Source organism: Nylanderia fulva, unplaced genomic scaffold, assembly GCF_048542155.1.
Source record: "Nylanderia fulva isolate GAGA-0341 unplaced genomic scaffold, ASM4854215v1 Scaffold27, whole genome shotgun sequence".
NCBI classification, from domain to species: Eukaryota; Metazoa; Arthropoda; class Insecta; order Hymenoptera; family Formicidae; genus Nylanderia; species Nylanderia fulva.
In genome coordinates this window covers 1,054,478-1,072,140 of record NW_028190336.1, presented here as the reverse complement: position 1 = coordinate 1,072,140, position 17,663 = coordinate 1,054,478, and the positions used below count along the sequence as shown (strand labels likewise).

Sequence of the window (17,663 nt, the reverse complement as noted above, 5' to 3'; positions counted from 1 at the left end):
TTCACGATATCGATGCTGACCAGTTTTATGTAAATACGTTCGCTATTATATTTCATATTTGCGCTATTATAAATTATACATTATTATCTGCGTCAATGCACGCGTAAAATATTCAAATCCATGGGCTAATAGAATATCGTCGTTTATATTAACTTTGTAAAATTATAATATATGACCATAAATAATAGATAGGAAAATTTTACATGTTTCTTTTTTGAGTAATTTTTACAGGAAAAGACATTAATTATTTTATACTTTTAGAGGACATATTAATCTTCTAAAGATATTAATAATCGATCATTAGTTACGTTTTCAATTAAAAAATTCAAGAAACGTGTGATTCTTTCGAACTCATCCAAGTATTAGTTGAAAATAAAAAATACGAGACTTTCATGCAGGAGAAATTGGACAAGCAAGACATCAGCTGGCGAGCGTCACGGATCTTTAAGTCGGTGACTTATGGAAAACTATGTGTGCATTCGAAGCGGGCCTACACGGTTGTTTTGTAAGTAGAACAAATCGGTACCTTCGCGTCTGTGTGTCTTGGCACGAAAGCCGCGCTTAAATCCGCGTGACTAATCTCGTTTCGTGTCCACGAAAATCTTGATGAAACTTCACGTGATCGCATGTCCTATTCAGTGAACGTTCCGTATCTCGATGATCGCATAAGTCGTGAATACGCCGGAATCACGGAACAAAATACTTGTAAATATTTTTCCGTGTTTCGTGTAACGCGAAAATACTTATTCTCTCGTGGCACAAAAAATAAATAAATAAGTCTCTTATTATTTACCACGAAAAAAATTAGTAGCTATATTTAAATCTGTTGATATTTTAAAATCTTATTTTTTATATACAGTTGTACATTAAATAAATTTATTTTAGCAATATTTTATTAAAGAAATATTTGAATTTGACAAGATTTTCTCGTTCCCCTTCTGTAGATTTATCACATTTCGAGAATAAAAAAAAAATATAATTCTGAATACGTGTTTCATTTATGTGTGGAAAAATTTCTTCAAAAAAATAGCAATAAAATAATAAAACTATATATAAAATGAAAAACTTATATATATTCTCTCTCTCCCCACGCTGCATTTATTTACCCGGACGCACCTGGTGTCTCGCCACGTTTATCCGGCAGGGTGCACAATTATGCGCACAGGGCACACGCACGAATTCTGCCCGGGCGCGGGTGCGATTTAATCGTTATTTTACGTCGACGCGCTAACGAGCGTTCGTTTGTCCACCGGGCGAATCCTGACAAATGGGTACAAATTAACACGGACGAGCGTCGACGAGGCGTGAAAGCGAAATAATTAGAGAAATCCGCCGACGCACAACTGTTAAACGCCGCTCGCGCCGTGACCGACAGCGATTCCGCGTTGTAAAATCAATTTTACAACGCCTTCACGTGCCGTGGCCAACCGGGTTATTGCATAACCGCACTCTCGACATTTAGGAAAATAAGCATGGCGTGAAACATTTTAATGATCGTACGAGATCTTAAGTAAGAGTAATTTTGATTCCCCCACATCCCACGTTTCGTAAGATAATGTGAAATGAAAATTCTGATTCTCTCCTCGTCACGCTGCGTCATAATGACTGAGCAAGGTACATAAGTTCTCTCTGCACCCCAAAAAAATTAAAGAATCAAATCCCGAATACCACATGTTGCTTTATATCGACGAATCGTGCGAATTTATTAAAACGCGAGTGCACGCTGAAATCAATCAGACGCCAGTCAGACTCTATTTCTCCCGACAGATTCGACAAACTTCAATCACTTTAGATGCCTGACACATCTCGCCAAGTGTTTTCCTCTCTTCTCTTCCTGGCGCGTCGGAAAAGCTCTGGGTGACATGTCGGTGACGTTTCTTCGCCGGCAGAACGCGCGTTACATCAGTCGATCGATCGAATCGGCGGAAGGTGGACGCAATGCGGTAGCTGTAGGAGGGAGGCTGTCGTGTTTATTTATCATCGTAAGCACCCCGATCGGCTTAAAGGGGGCGACAAAAAGCGTCCTGCGACCTCCGTGCGCGACGAAAAAGCAGTCCTCGTTGTACCGGTTGCAAGATCGGCATCAACGATCGTATCTTCTCCTCGCGCATTCTCTCTCTCTCGCAGTTTTCTCTCCGATCTCTCTTCTCTATATACATTTCTCTCTCTTTCTCCCGCGCGATATGAGACTTCCTCTTCTTTTTATACGCGCGGGTTCTTTCTCTCTTGCTCCCCTTTTCGATCCGGATTTCGCGGGCATCGTCTTCTACTCCAGCATCTCTGAATGGCGGCGCGAAAGTGAATGGAACGCCCGGCGAAAAGACCAGCCGGTCGACTGTCGTTCGACCCAGACGATCGTAAAATCGGGGAGACACAAGCTCGCGGTGTCACAGAAACGCATGTCCCGCGCGGTACATCGTAAACGCGGAGAAAGAAAAAGGAGAAATTAAAATCGAGAGGAACGTTCTTTTTAGCCTGTATGATATCTCTTTTGACTAAAAGCACCGGTGACGGTTGGATAATCTCTTGCAAAAAAAAAAAATTACTTTCGCGCAAAAGCATAAGATAAACGACGCGTTTAACATCGGTCATCCATTAGCTTTAAACTTCGCCGTACATTCTGTTGCGAGAGATACATCTTTGTGTGCTCTGCTCGTTACCTACATATTTATAGCTTCTCCTTTGAAACGTATATCTCAATTCTTAAATTTTTTTGTATGAATATTAATATAATGTCTTATAAATAATTTATCATTGCGACTTATATAAGTCTTTTCCGATGGATATATAAAAGGTTCGATATACAGTCACCATGTTTTATATATAAGTGTTGCTCCAATGTGTGCGCAATAATACCTGACTTATAGTTAAGAGTTCCGTGTCTCTTAAGAATATTGGATTAGTACTTTTATTTCCTAAATGAGTCTCTTGCCAGAGGATAAATGTCATTCATATCTAAATTCGCTTTAAGACTAATCGTGATTAAGATACATCCGCAGATAGAGCGACACGTGCGCTAGTGAACTACTTCATTCGATATTAAATCAATTTAATGCCTTTTATCGCGGACAAGAAGCAATCTCCATGAGAGTCTAATGCGGATAATGTCATGTCTATTCGAAATAAATTGAAAACCGGTTTCGACAAACGCGCGTGACTCCAAGGACCATGAGAAGTCTTGCCATATCGATCCGCATCTACAATTTTCTCAGTTTCAATTTTTCCAATTCTCTAATCAGCACTACATAAAGTATCACCACCGAAGCAATCGATACCCACATTTAAAAAGGTTTATATTGAATTGAAAAGTAGCAGTCATATCTTGCGCCATTTACGCGCCATTCATTTATACATACATTCCGATGCGTGACCACACCTGTGCTCACAGTTCTCCAACTTTGCTCGGCAAAAAACCGTGACAAGGCTAAGCACATCTTCTTTTTCAATTATTCACACTTCAATATTTGTCAAAATAAAATTATTGAATAAATTTATTCTTTAAATTAATGTCAAAAAAAAATACTAATTTCTCTTGAAAAGATTTGCACCATCGGAATCTCTTGGCTATTAAAAGGGCACAATCGGAAGTGGCAATTTTTGAGAAGCGCTCGCACATCCGGCGGAGATGCGGCCCACCGCGTCCGCGGACTTGTCCGTCTCGTTCCCTTCGTCCATGCCTATTGTTTCACGGTACATCATCGCGGGGTCCGTGAAATGCTGTGTGCGCGGAGATTTCTTGCGGAGGTAAAGGCGAAGGACGAAAGGGACGAAGGAAGAAGAGGCAACACGACGGGCGACCCCGGGTCGGTGCGGAGCGAGGGGCAGTGGGGGCGAATATCGCCCGCACGCATGCGCGGTGCGTACCGCGATCTCTTAGGCCGCCCGGTTGCTCCGGCTGGTCTCAGTCGTCCGCGACGTTCTGTCCGCGATACGATTCGGCGCGACCGTGTCGTCTCCTACTCTGGACCGCCACCGGTTGCAGCAAGTCGACACGCGCCGGTGTAAGAAAAACCAACCCCCTCCCGAGAAAACCGTCATTAATGAAATAGACTCGGACAGTGACACTGTGCTCCGAAATTGTTTAGATGATTCACGAATGTATTGACAAATAAATTGAGGACAGAAAATAAGTTCCACGAGATATTTATCTGATCGGTCGTTGATTCGCGGACACGATGTGGTGAATGAATCATTTGAATCGGTGACTTAGATCTTAGATTCGCGAGGAGGAATTTTTCAAAGACGCAGAGGGTAGATTTTATTTTAGATGACTCGCGGAATATAAAAGCAGTGCGAGAGAATTTTCACGAATATTTTCTATGACATTTAAATAATACAATAAGCAGTGATACGTTGCAGCGAACTCTCTGTTATCGCACTGGAGCCGCGCCAGAAAGAAATACACGGTTGCACCATCGTTTCAGGTTCCGCGGTCGCACCGCATGGTCACCGCAATCCGGTCGTGGTTAAATTTAGAGACTACCATCAGAGAAAATTGACGGTTCCCAGATTGAGCTATCGACTATAATCAACAAACGCCGAGGGTGTCAGGTGCGTCGACAGGGCGGGCCATCTCGCCTCGATCGTGGAATGATCGACGTGATATCGATCGTGCGCGAGTGCTACTGTTGCTCGACGATCGAGCCGGCTCGATGCGCGGCTAAAGAAATCGCGACCGGCGAGAGGCATCGAGTGGTGATCGATCAAGGTGTTATCGCGCGCAAGCCGCAGCCACGTGGTCACATAAGGATGTAAGGTGCCTGTGAACAGTGCTGCGGAGAGACCGAAATGACACACGATAAAAGGCTGCTGCTGCTGCTGGGCCTGATGGCCTACGGCCTCCTCGTGGCCGAATGCCGACATCATCAGCGCGATGACGCGACGATGACAGCGACAGAGGCGAGACATCGACATAGACACAGGCACGAATCTTCCAATAGAAGGAATTATCACGAGCTCGACAGGAGCTCCTGGCAGAAAGACTTCGAATACGACGGAGACTCCGAGGACGCGATGGAGGAAGACGACTACGAGATGCAATCGTATCACGATCACCCGAGAACGCATCATCGATCCACGCACAGGAGTTATCACGGCCGAATGTTTGAGCCGCGTTATCCACCCAGGTACCACCCTGGACATTACGGAACCTGGTACGACGAGGACAGCGACAGGCGTAGAATCCCGTCGCGATATAATACGAAGAATCATCGGTACAAGCTCGGCAGGAGCTACCATAGAATTCCGTATTCGCGCAATCGCGATACGTCAGAGGATGTTTCGGAAGAGGATTACGATTACGAGAGGCCACACAGATACATCGAAAGCGACGAAACCGATCACGAGTGGTGGAGAAACTCCAGGCGACGCACCCCCTTCAGGAAAGACACGATGAATAGAATAAACAGTTATCGTGGCTCGAGAAAGCATCACTTGGCGGATCGCGGAGGCGATATTAGTCGTATCGAAGGATCGAGATGGGCGGATGATCGGAGAAAAAAATCGAATATCTCGGATTTATTTCATTTCCCGAAAGTCGATAAAAAGATAGAAGAGGATGAAGATTACGAGGATCATGGTGGACTCGAGGAGGACGATAAAGATGAAGACGAGAATGATCTTTGGAAAATCGATGACGAGGAGAACGAAGATAACGAAGAAGAGGAATTTGACAGTGATTTTTACGAGGACAAGAGCAAATCACCCTTGAAGACCTATGAGGACATCATCAGGAGACTTACGTCCGATGACCGGACCACTCCAAAGACCACCGTTAAGAGGGATTACCGGAACATCGACTCGAATAAGCACGCGAAACACGACGGCTTCAAGAATTTCAACGAAGCGAGAAACGTCTCGAGATCGGTGAACCACTCCAAATTCACCAACACATCTCGTACCGCCAAATCCGTCGGTTCGACCGGACATAAGCTCTCGAAGAACGCGACCGACGTGACAATCAGGGGCAACGATCGGCAGGCAAGAAAGATCGCGTTCGATACCAAGACCGCGTTCGATACGAAGATTAAGAGCCTCGAACAGGATTACGACGAGTATCTGAACGCGAATGATAATGAGAAGGAGGGCGACCTCGCCAAAACTGGCGCCGAGGACGATTCGATGCAGGCGGATGTGACAACTAACGTGAGTAGTGAGATTTCTGTAAATCGATTTCTTCAATATTTTTTTTATCTTCTCCCAATTAAACGCTCGCAATCAGGAAAATAAAAATACAAAATAGAATAATATTAAGAAATTACAGCGGGTCGAATCTGTCGTGATCACTCTTGTCCGATGAGATAATTATGATTTGAGAAATTGCGTTATTCGAGGAAATACGGAAAATTGTATAATTCGATCGAGTATCCGTTGCATTACGACAGGCGGGGCTGCGCAAGTAAAGAGCAAATGTAATTCGGTTTCCAAGAAATCACAAAGAGAAAAAAAATGTATGTACGTGTGTACGTGCCTTCGATGCCATCGCGGGAGTTGAAAATCGTAAAGTCAGTTACTGTCGAGCTCTCTCCCCGTATCGACCTTGCCTCGACGAGGAGATTAGGATCGAGTCGAGAGCTCTCGGGCCACGTACGGTCGCAAAACGTGAATCCGTTCATCGATGCTTCCCTCTCGCGAACGTCGCTCCATTTGCATGAACACCCGAAGAAATGCACGCGATATATAGAACTTTTCCCCCTTGAACATCTAACTGTATCGAGAGAGAACGAAAGAAAAAATCTTCGCAGATTTCTCCAAGATTCTCACAGTCTTGATATCTATCATCTTCGGTATATCTTCTCTGGTATTGTCAGAGACTCGATCGTAATTCTCCTCGAACGTGAGATCGAATCGAACATTCAGGATTAATTTAATGTAACGGCGCTACCGTTACGACGATTACAGAGAACTTTGTTACGATGATTTGTGTTCTTTGGCACAATTCTGGGCGAGAATGAATACGCGAATTGTTAGGTGCGCGATATAGGTTGCGGAGCTTCTGCCAATAAACATTTATTTCGACAAAATGGATCTTCAAAAGCGCTAAACATTTAACGACGTAATAATTTGTGATTTATTATGACAACAGATGCTGGCAATGAAAATTATTTTTGACAGTTTTATTAGCCAGCATATATATATATATACACACACACACACACACACACATTCGTGTTTTACTATAATAAACTAATTTTGTCAAAGGTAGTTTCGCAATTTCACACCCGCAAGAACGGCCCAAAGATTGAGAATTGATCGCTTTTATTTCTATGTGTCGACAGAGCGTAACAAAAGATTGGCAGGATAGGGCACATTAGATTTACCAGTCATTCACGTAATATACGGGCCAGAACATTCCGGATTGATCGTTCCGCGCTGCCGAACGCGAGATTAACTTTCACGAGGTGCATCGGCACCGAAGGTAGCCCTGGTTCACCTTGAAACATTATTTCGACAACCCTCATAGTCCAATGAAACAATCCAAGACACGTATCCACTATAGCTGTCATACTCGAATCATTTTACTTCATACTTTATTTTATTTAATTTGTTAAATATCGTCTCTAAATTATCCGTATTTTTATATTATAAACTTAAAATTATCAGTAGAAACGTGTTTTCAACAAAAATTATAACGTTTAATCATGAATAAATATATGTATAAAGAAGGTTGTTGAATTTTATGATTTCAAAGAACAGATAAATGAAAATAACTTCAAAGATAAAATTTTCAGATAAATGAAAGTAACTTTGAAGATAAAATGTTCCATTAGAGATTCTTTATTACAAATGATTATTCTTATCAATGCATTATTGTCGAGTTATTCAAGATTTTTCAATTCTTTTGTTTGTTGCGGATGTACTCTATCGTGGATATCCAGCGTCATTAACGACTGATGTATGCATGCATCCCGAGACGTCGGGGTGGTTCTCCTCTTACCTACACAAGGCCAAGATTAGATTGACCTTGGCAATGCGGACCGCCCGGCAAATCGTTTTATTCGCGTCAAAACTCCTCTAACTGACGTTCGTAAGACTGACCTCGCCGTCCGCTAGGCGCCAATCGTCTGCCAGACTTTCAATATGATTTATCGTTAACAGAAGCTCGATGCAACAGTGTGTGAATATATTTATAGAACTTGAAATGTCAAGAGAAAACATTTCACGTAATTTGGCAAATTGTCTGATCGATTTACGCATTTAGAGCTGTCACGTACTCTCTTTCCCAATCAAATTTAGTTCATTTCATGCTTTATTTTATTTCAGTCGTCAAATACTTACATATCGTCCATAAATATTCATCAAAATTATATATATATATATATATATATATATATATATATTGAAAAGGAATAAAGAGAAGAATTGTAGAAAGAAATTTAATGGATACGTTTCCCCTTGACGCATAAATTCTCAAAAAAAATAATCCTCATAAAAGCGGATCGAGAGAAGCTTAAGCTCGTTCCTTTAGAGAACCTAACGAGATCATCGCTCTCAGTTTTACAGTGTTTCGTTGCCAAACGGGCCGTGCGCGCATCTTAATTTCAGCATAGCTCGCAGCGACGGCGATCCTGACGAACAAAACGACGGGCACGTCCACGGCGGCTGTCGTCGCGATCGTGCTTTGCCCTTTTTGCGCCAATTTACAAAGGTAAACCCGCCCCGTTCCATCGACAATTTACCTCTGCAATGCCGGTCGGAGCGGAATTGCCGCGCCGGAGTAATTGAGCAATTCCGCCACGTGTTGCAGTTATACCCATCATGCGGTTTCCCGCCGTAAATTCACGTGCATCGATGCCGGATGATCAAAGGGAAGTATTCCGTCACTTCGTGGCTTTCGAAGTTGAATTGAAACAATTGCGAATTTTGTCGCGTGACCGCGATAGCTAGTAGGTATTTCTTGTATCGCGAATTTCTAGTCAGACCTTGTTAAACAGATGCATATATTTAGCTCATGGTGAATCCGGTGATCTAAATAGGACGAGAAAACCTTCAATTAGTGTTTCGGATGATGAAATTAAATAAGACACACACAATTTGTTATTTCACACAGTAAGAGACTTGAAAGAGCCGCAATTTTCTCGCGGCGTTCCAATTTATTACGAATCTTTAGAAGTCGCACAATTCGCGACTTTGTGCGAAACTGACTAGCATTTAATTCCATTACGTTGAGTCCTCGAAAGATAAACGCTCCAAAGAATTACGTACAATATACTATATACATCTTCAAACGCGACATAGAACATAATAATATCTCAGAACGAGAACAAACTCAGTCATCCCTTAATAATGGTGTAGATAAAAGAAAATATATTATATCGTTAAATTCTTCACTTTACAAGGAAATCATGTATAGAACACTAATGGTGGCCCTTTCTTCAAAGTTATCAACCCTGATTATCTTTCAAATATATTACCTTCATAGAACAACCTTTACAAATGGCACGCGCATACGTCAAACCTTAATCATCGATAAAGCGTTTTCTTTATCGCTTGACATGTTTATTCGAACGACAGCGTTAATCTGCAATTGACCTACCTCTCGACAAAAACATCTTGTGTAACGTAAAAGTCCTATCCAGACGCTAATATGGTAATAAATGCACGTTAACCAACTTATCTTGCTTCTTAGGATCCTCGTTAAAGTCTCAGGAAGATAATGCTGGAGACGTTCTTTATCAAAACCCGGGAAAATCCATAAAATCGAGTGGATTTTACGATTATCGTCGTAACTATCCGTCTGTATGCAAAACACGATGAGCGTTGCATGTTAATGCATCGTGCAAATACATAGTTCCCCCTCGATTTTGGATTTATCTACTATGCAAATAATAATAACGCGCATTAAATTAAATAACCAGCATATCCTCCATTTACTTCAAAATCTATGATAAATAATGCAAATATATTTTTCACGTGTTAAAAATATTTCTCGCTTTTAGATACAAAAAATATATTAATTAAGAAATAGTTATTTTAATTTAAAATTATATCAAATTCGCGAAATAATGCATTCCCTGAAGAGATCTATAAGATCACGGCGCCTGCCAGGCCTGCGATTCATTTTAAGCAGCATTCCATCCCTTGATAAACAGCCGATAGACTTCACGGAAGTATTGTTTACACACGTAAGCTCTTTCGCTGCTCCCTTCTTCGATTCATCCGCCCCTACAAGCCAGATTGCGGTCGCGTTGCATCCGCTTTTATCTCGATTTCACGCGTGCATTCTCTCTCCCTTTCTCTCTCGAGTGTGTTTCGCCGAAACGAACCTTCGTCTCGCGCTATGAGCATTAAAAAACAACTTTACCACCTGGCCGCACGGCGAAGAGCATTCATAAATCCGCCATAAAGCTCACCGCGGAAGCTCGTTACCGCGGCGCATAAAATCCTGTCGGCGAATCCATCTACGCGCGAGAGATTCGGCAGCGAGGAAATTCACGCGAGAGCGCGGATTTACGGGCGACAACATAATGCAACGAGGTATGAATTAAAGGGAGATCTCTCGCGCCGCAAAACTCCCCCTTCATTTTTGGCGACCGTAAAAGCGCCGTGCGAGGCCTATTTTCGTAGGCGACGTAAATTATCGATGCGATCGCGTGTGCGAACGGAAAGGATGGATGCGTAAATCGGACACAACGCAACATTTAAGGGCTGATTTAAGATTACGGTGTTCGTAGAATCGTTAAACGCGCGGGCGAGATTGCTTCCTTATCTTTTGCAAACTTTAAGCACTTCGGTGATTCGACCCTGCGTAATTTTACAATACACATATTTCACATTCTTCTTGTCATCAGTCATGCGATCTTTTATGAGTAATCTGAATGCACTTAAAAGATATTTCTTTCTTCGCAATATTGCGCGTTAGAGAGGAGATAATTGTATATTACCCATATTACACATCGCATTTCTAAAAATGACACAATCATCGGATGACGATAAACGATGACAACGCTTTTAAAAAACTGACATCAGTGATACATATACTATAAAGATCGACGAATCATTGACCTGCCAAGACGATGATTCATCAAGCCGTTTTCTGTTCCGATCTAATGCATGACTCTAAAAGAGATAAAGTTTATCGAGAAATATAATAGATCGAGTATATCCATTTAATTGGCGAATACACGCGATCGAGATTAACATCTCTGACGAAATTAACAATCAAATTCATCTTCTGCTATACTTTCACCTACGTTTAGATTCGGGTTCAGGTTATACCTCGTGTAATTAATTATTCATAACAGCGAGATTTAGAATTTCGCCATGTGAGATATGATGTAAACAAATTATCTGACATCACATTCAAATAGTGAAAGCATAAGTGAAGATTACTAGGCAAGGCAACTCGTTTCATAAATCATTAAAAGTTTATAGCTCTAACTCGTTAATCGCGCTATATTTCTTTCCCTGCTATCTAATGAGCGAAACATTTATTGAAGAATAACGTTAATCAAAGTGCGCGACTATTATATAGTGTTTTTTTTAAATTAATTACGAATCAGTGACTCGCCAAAATAACGATTCGTCGCGAGTCGCAGTGATTCAAGCAGAAGTGCAGTTAAGTGCATACGATTCATAAAGGTTTCTTCGAGCTCCAAACTTACTGTATACTCGAAAGAGACGTATTTTAAGCCCGGCACTCGCGTTACATCAATCGGGCGTGTGAGCATGCCATCAATCTCCTTCATTAAACACTTGTAAAGTGATCTATCAAAGAAGCACTCTAGTACGAAGGTTCGAAGAACGCTCAAGGAAAATAATCAAGTACGAAACGGAAGCGTCTATTGGCACAAAAGTTGTTTTTCCTGTAATAAGTCTCTCATATCCTGGACGTTGAACGTCAAACAAAAATAATATGATACAAAATTTAAATCCAAGTGCAATATTTTATTCAACTTGAATGAGCCTCAATGCGATATATGTATGTATATACAGATCGAAATAGTAGAAACCTTCCCTGCCTATGTTGCCATAATTTTTCAAGGTAAAAATAGAAGTGTACTTTTTGTTGCCTAAACAACGGGCTCGCGTCCAGATACATTTATTATCGCGGAGAATCTAAGAAATTATGGAAATATATAATACAATTTTGCTTATTATTTTTCCCTTTTTTCTTTTTTTAAAATTAACGAGTCGCATTACCGCTGTGATATAAACAGACGAATGACAAACACATAACTACTCGGAACCATTATTTTATTAATAGAGATCACTTTGGCTCGCTTATGCGTTTTCGAAATAATTTCGTGGAATCTCTCGCAATGCAATCTGTATCTATTTCCATTACTAGAGATCGATGATATTAATATACGATTCTTACTTCACGATTATTATTAAATAAATGAAAATAAGTGATGTAAAGATCACGAGTTATTTGTCGATGCAATTATTACGCGCTTCATCGCATATTAATTCGAATTAAATGCTATGACTCACAACTTTCTTCTGAATCGTTTCATTTTGGCTCGCGAAACACTTGTCTGCGTACTAATTCGTCGGGATATCAACTAATTAATTCTTGGAACCACGTCTGCAATAAGAATTGTCCCGCAGACATGGAATCTGAAGTTACATCCGTCTGGATTTACGTCACGATCTCTCTCTCTCTCTCTCTTTCTCTCTCCCTGGCCAATCTCCAAGATATATATCAAATATACTTGATAAAATCTGAAATGTTTATTAAGCCCTTAATTTTCTCAAATGTAAAGTTTATTTTCGGCACTTGTGTATCTGAAGATTTAAGATTCGAGAACACAGACGCAAACCCCTCCGAAACTTCTCTTACCTTCTTCTCTCTCATCTCTTTCAAGACAGCCGGCAATTATGACAATATGCGTTATCCTATTTAACGGAACACCAAGAGGTCTTTCGAGTCAACTCGAGGTCAACAATAAGATAAAACTGGACACGATAACTTTCACGCCGTCAGCCACTAGTTAGAAAGTTTATCCCCAAGATGCTAGTTAACATCGTGCTACCTGACCGACAACAAACGTCATCGATTATTATGTCAGGAATGTTTGTTCTCATCCTAAATCCGTTTCGATATTTTCTTTTTCTCTTTTTTGACAGTCGCGACTGGCGATTTTCCAAATGTGCCGAATGCGATGAATTCCGTCTTCCCGTGCGGCCAGGTGCAATATTTGTCGGGCATATTTTGGCGACCATCCAAGTCGATTCGATCGTGTTGGGTCCAACGAAATATATATCGATCGTTATTCATTACAGGACGATACGATCGATTTAGGATGCGAAACGCGGCGCGCCGGCGAATTTTCAAGACGAGTTTTAGGTCAAAGCGAAGTGCATTTGGAAAATTTCCAAACACTACCCATCCGCACGAGAGTCGCATCTTAATCCAAAAATATTTCCCCGGCGCTTTGTAACTTTAGATGAAACTTGTTGTGAATCAAATAAGGAATTTAATGTTATCGAATTTTTAAAAAATTTAAACAGCCGTCACTATTCACTTCTTGGCAGACAGATATCTCTATCGACTATCATTATACCTGAACATTACAGGAAAATTATTCCTACTTTCTATATAATATTTTTCTCATGTATGGTTTTCTAATAAATTTAATTAGGAAGATGAAGAGAGAAAGAAAAAGAAAAAATAATATATAATAACATATAATAATATCGTCAAACACGTCTCATGTCAAATCCTTCATTTATGACATAATTAATAATTTAGACCGGCAATTTTGGGCAGCACGAAATGTGAGACTCGTGTCTTTCTGGGACCAATAATCAGGGTACTCATCAGGGCGTTAATTTTGTTTACACTGTCGATATGAGGGATGCAGGAATTTGGGACGCACCACATCTCGGTCATTTCCATTAGACCCTTCAGAGAAACTGGAAGGGAAGGCAATTTCACTCGACAAGCGCGATCGGTTAAATAACATGTTACCACCTTCGATTTAAGTTAACGCTCACGCACGGATATAATGAAGCCATTATAAAAAATCCGATAAATATGAGATCCTATTAAAAAAAAAACAAAAAGTTTGTTTAACTTGCAATAATCGAACGCGGTGCCTTCGTGGCCTTAATAAAGTTTGTTTTATCGAGATCACCTCGTTTAAGTTCCGGTATACGTGTACATGTACAAATGTATGAGATGATCCGCGTGATATTTTTTCATTTAATATTATCTCACATTTTATAACGATTTAGTACAACGTTTTTATTATCATTAACCGAGTGTAGAAACATCACATTGAATCATAACTGATTGGATTCTCGTAATCGAAAAGCTTATCGTTAAATCGTGTTATATAACATCGTTTCTGTTCATAGTCGGCTAATAGTCAATGACAAATCGTTTTAACGACTTTCCAGTTTAATAATAAAAATATGAAAAACGATTGTAGCTCTAAAATGCATCGCGGTACAATTTTGCATGAAAAACGTGGATCAATGGCACGTTTTATTTTTTTTCAAAGCGAAAAAAAGCAGGTAAAACGATTTCTAAAAATTCGTTCACGCGTAAAAGGAGATCGCATCTCGGATGAAGAACTCGACGTGCCGCGTCATTTTTTGGGGGGATTAGGTACATAAATAAAGGTACAATCTTCCATTGGAATCGAAGCTGACCGTAACAATCGAATCTTATACATCGCTTCGATACGAAGAGTTTGTCGAATTTCTGCATGAGGATTCTTTCGGCACCAGGATTCTTATGGGGCTCACGTTTTAATGGCGGCACCACGTGAGGCAGCACACGTTCCACGGATAGCGTTAACGTTCATAAAAAACACGACCGTAAAAGGCAAATACGAAATTCTGTCGCGAACGAATCGGAAATTTAATCAATGGAATCGCATGCAATATTCAATAGGCAATATCTCTGCAACTTGGTGAATCATTTTCATCCGCATGCTACAACACAATCCGTTTCTAAATTCATGACTTGATTATTAATTATTTATTTGGAGATTAATTTTTATAATATATATATATATATATTATAATATATTTGTCATTTTTCAAAATAATATATTTGAAAAAAGTATATAACAAATATATTTAATAGGCGATTCGTCGCTGCAACTTGATGAATCATTTTCATCTGCATGATATAACACGCTCCGTTTATAAATTCACGATTTGATGATTAATTATTTATTTGAAGAGTAATTTTCACAAAATATATATTATATTTGTTATTTCTCAAAATATATTCGAAAAAAAAATATGATAAATATATTTGAAAAAATGTTAATATCGCGGCATCAACGAATTGATGAATAAACGCTAACGAAATAGCGTTGCTCGTTCGTCATTCATAAAGTCCGACAATGGCAGACTCGTTGCACAATCAGCAGAATATGTATTATGAAACCGCTCGAGCGAGAGGAGAGATAACAATTGGCGCGAGCGTAAAATTCTGGCGCCAAGATCCGCATCATCGGTGTCGCGTTCCGCGAACGAATTAATCGGAATAGCAGGAGAAGGACAATCGTTGCGCGGCGCCTTGATTAACACCGTCTGCCGAGTGAGCGACTACAATCACTCATTAAGTCGTCGGTAAGCTTTCCCAGACGCTCGTCGTAAAACTCACTTTTCATCCGTTTTATGGCCATTCTAATTCCCAGCGCATTTTACTTACGCCGTGTATTATTACTCTGTGCCATTATTATGCCACTACTCCATGTTATTTTCTTTTTTTCCATTTAATTGCGGCGGAGAATATATCTCTATAGAGAATTAACTTTCCTTAAGAATTGTTTCCATTATTGACTAATATAATCGAGAGTCAAACTATCGTGCGAGAAGAGAAATATACAACATAAGTCACGTAAATACAACAATAATGCCTTGGCATATATATATAAAAAATCAAACTTGCAATAATCCCCGCGCGAAATTACGAGTGATTACGAATGATTTCCTCGCGATTCTCCAGATTCTTCGGAGAAGAGCGAAGAACAAAGTGCGCGTATTGCCGCAATTTGTTAATCGGGAGGATCAAAGGCCTCGCGTCCCATTAAAGCATGATTATGATTGTACCATCACTGGCGCTGCATATACTAAACGCGATCAATTAACCGCAATTTCTTACGTAATTCACCTCGACGATCGAATAAACTCACGCGCGGCCAATGCACTTTTAGGACCTCAACACAACAAACGGCGCATATCATACACATTCGAGCAACGAACATTTAACTGATTCGTCGACTATCAAATCTTGAACTCGTGTTGCCTAAACTAATTTCCTAATGGGAATTAATTAGATGACTCCACGTATAGACAGACGCGACCGCAAGCCGCACCGACGGAATTAATTTTATTAATCAACGCCAGACCGAGAGTCTCTGCCGCATCCGATCGTTATCCGTATGAACCAACCGCGATCTTGGGTGGCCCAGAAAGCTCACATACAGATACAGACTAATCATAAAAAAGCTTTATACACTCGCGGCACGACCGTGAGAGACGCTCGTGTTTCGGTCGTTACCATAAAATTAATCGCTCAATTCGCCCGTCCAATTTGTCCCGATAAGGACCGGCTACTTGCTCGCTGTCCAGTTATGACGCGATGTCGCGAGGTTCATTGCGTCCCACAAGACTTCGTCTGCATCATGATACCGCGGATACATTTCGCATAACGAAGTCAGGCTTCTTTGACCTGTCTAAAAACAGCGCGTGAGTTCACACAGAAAAATATCATTCTGTTGCGAAGAAAGCTAATTATTCATTTTACTTTCCTTATTTTAAGCAACAATTAGTTTTAACAAAGAATATTTGCTTCCTAATAGATTTAAAATAAACTCATCACAAATATTAGAAATACTCATTATCATATATTCAAAAGAAGAATTATTATTAAGAAGTCAGATAAAAATGACAAGTAGAATATTTGTTTTAATTATATATTTTTCATTGAAGTATCAAACTTATTAGCATTAAGAATACTTGAAACAGGTAATAGTATTTACTTGTATACAGTATGTATTTTTTTGTGTTCATCCAGCGAAAATGTGTATTATAAAGATTGTCGCTTCTAAAAGATGTTTATAAGAGGAACAAAAAAATGATGAAAAATCACACGAGCGATTTATCAGACGAAGTAACATCTCTGTTTCTTTGTGAAACAGTTTGAGGCCGGAAACCGTGAGAGTGAACCGTTTCACGCGTCACCACAAGATTAGTCCGCGTAATTCGCTCGGATCTCGCGACGTCGTCGTCGTAACCCTAAAAAAACGCTCCTAAAACGAGAACGGGGGCTCCAGAAGCTGGCGATCCACGAGGCGCACGTGGGTGCCTTCCAAGTTTTACGAGCCTACGGTCATTTTCATTGGCCCTCGTTATTGCGCGGAGGCCCATCGAGAGAAGACGGCTGAAAGACTCGGCGGATTTAAATCGTCGTCGCTTACCAAAATTTTAATAGCTCCACCGCTGGCTTTCAACATTGCTTTTAGATCGATGATGTGTTTTAACGACGTGCAACGCGTCGCCGACACAAATATTGTTCGTTTTACACCATGTTTCCATTTTTATGCCATTTTAGAGATACGATAATTATATATGTGTATGCAGCCTGCAGCTAATATATCGATTTATTTGCTCGCGTCACATGGACAAATACAGTATAATATTATATCCGAAATTATCTCAAATTTCGACAGAAAAAAAAAAGCAGAATGAAATAT

The 17,663-nt window shown here is 40.3% G+C and overlaps 1 protein-coding gene and 1 long non-coding RNA gene across 2 annotated transcripts in view; one reads left to right on the top strand and one right to left on the bottom strand.

Annotated features, from left to right (window-relative positions):
* Nucleotides 1–17,663, bottom strand: part of LOC146722805 (uncharacterized) — a 364,804-nt gene that overhangs the window by 296,683 nt on the left and 50,458 nt on the right. The window lies entirely within an intron of this gene.
* Nucleotides 3,918–17,663, top strand: part of LOC114931509 (uncharacterized) — a 79,974-nt gene continuing 66,228 nt past the window's right edge. The window contains exon 1 of the mRNA XM_029303592.2: nucleotides 3,918–6,144. Coding sequence (XP_029159425.2) covers nucleotides 4,789–6,144 — 1,356 coding nt within the window. The 5' untranslated portion in view covers nucleotides 3,918–4,788. The remainder of the gene's footprint in view (nucleotides 6,145–17,663) is intronic.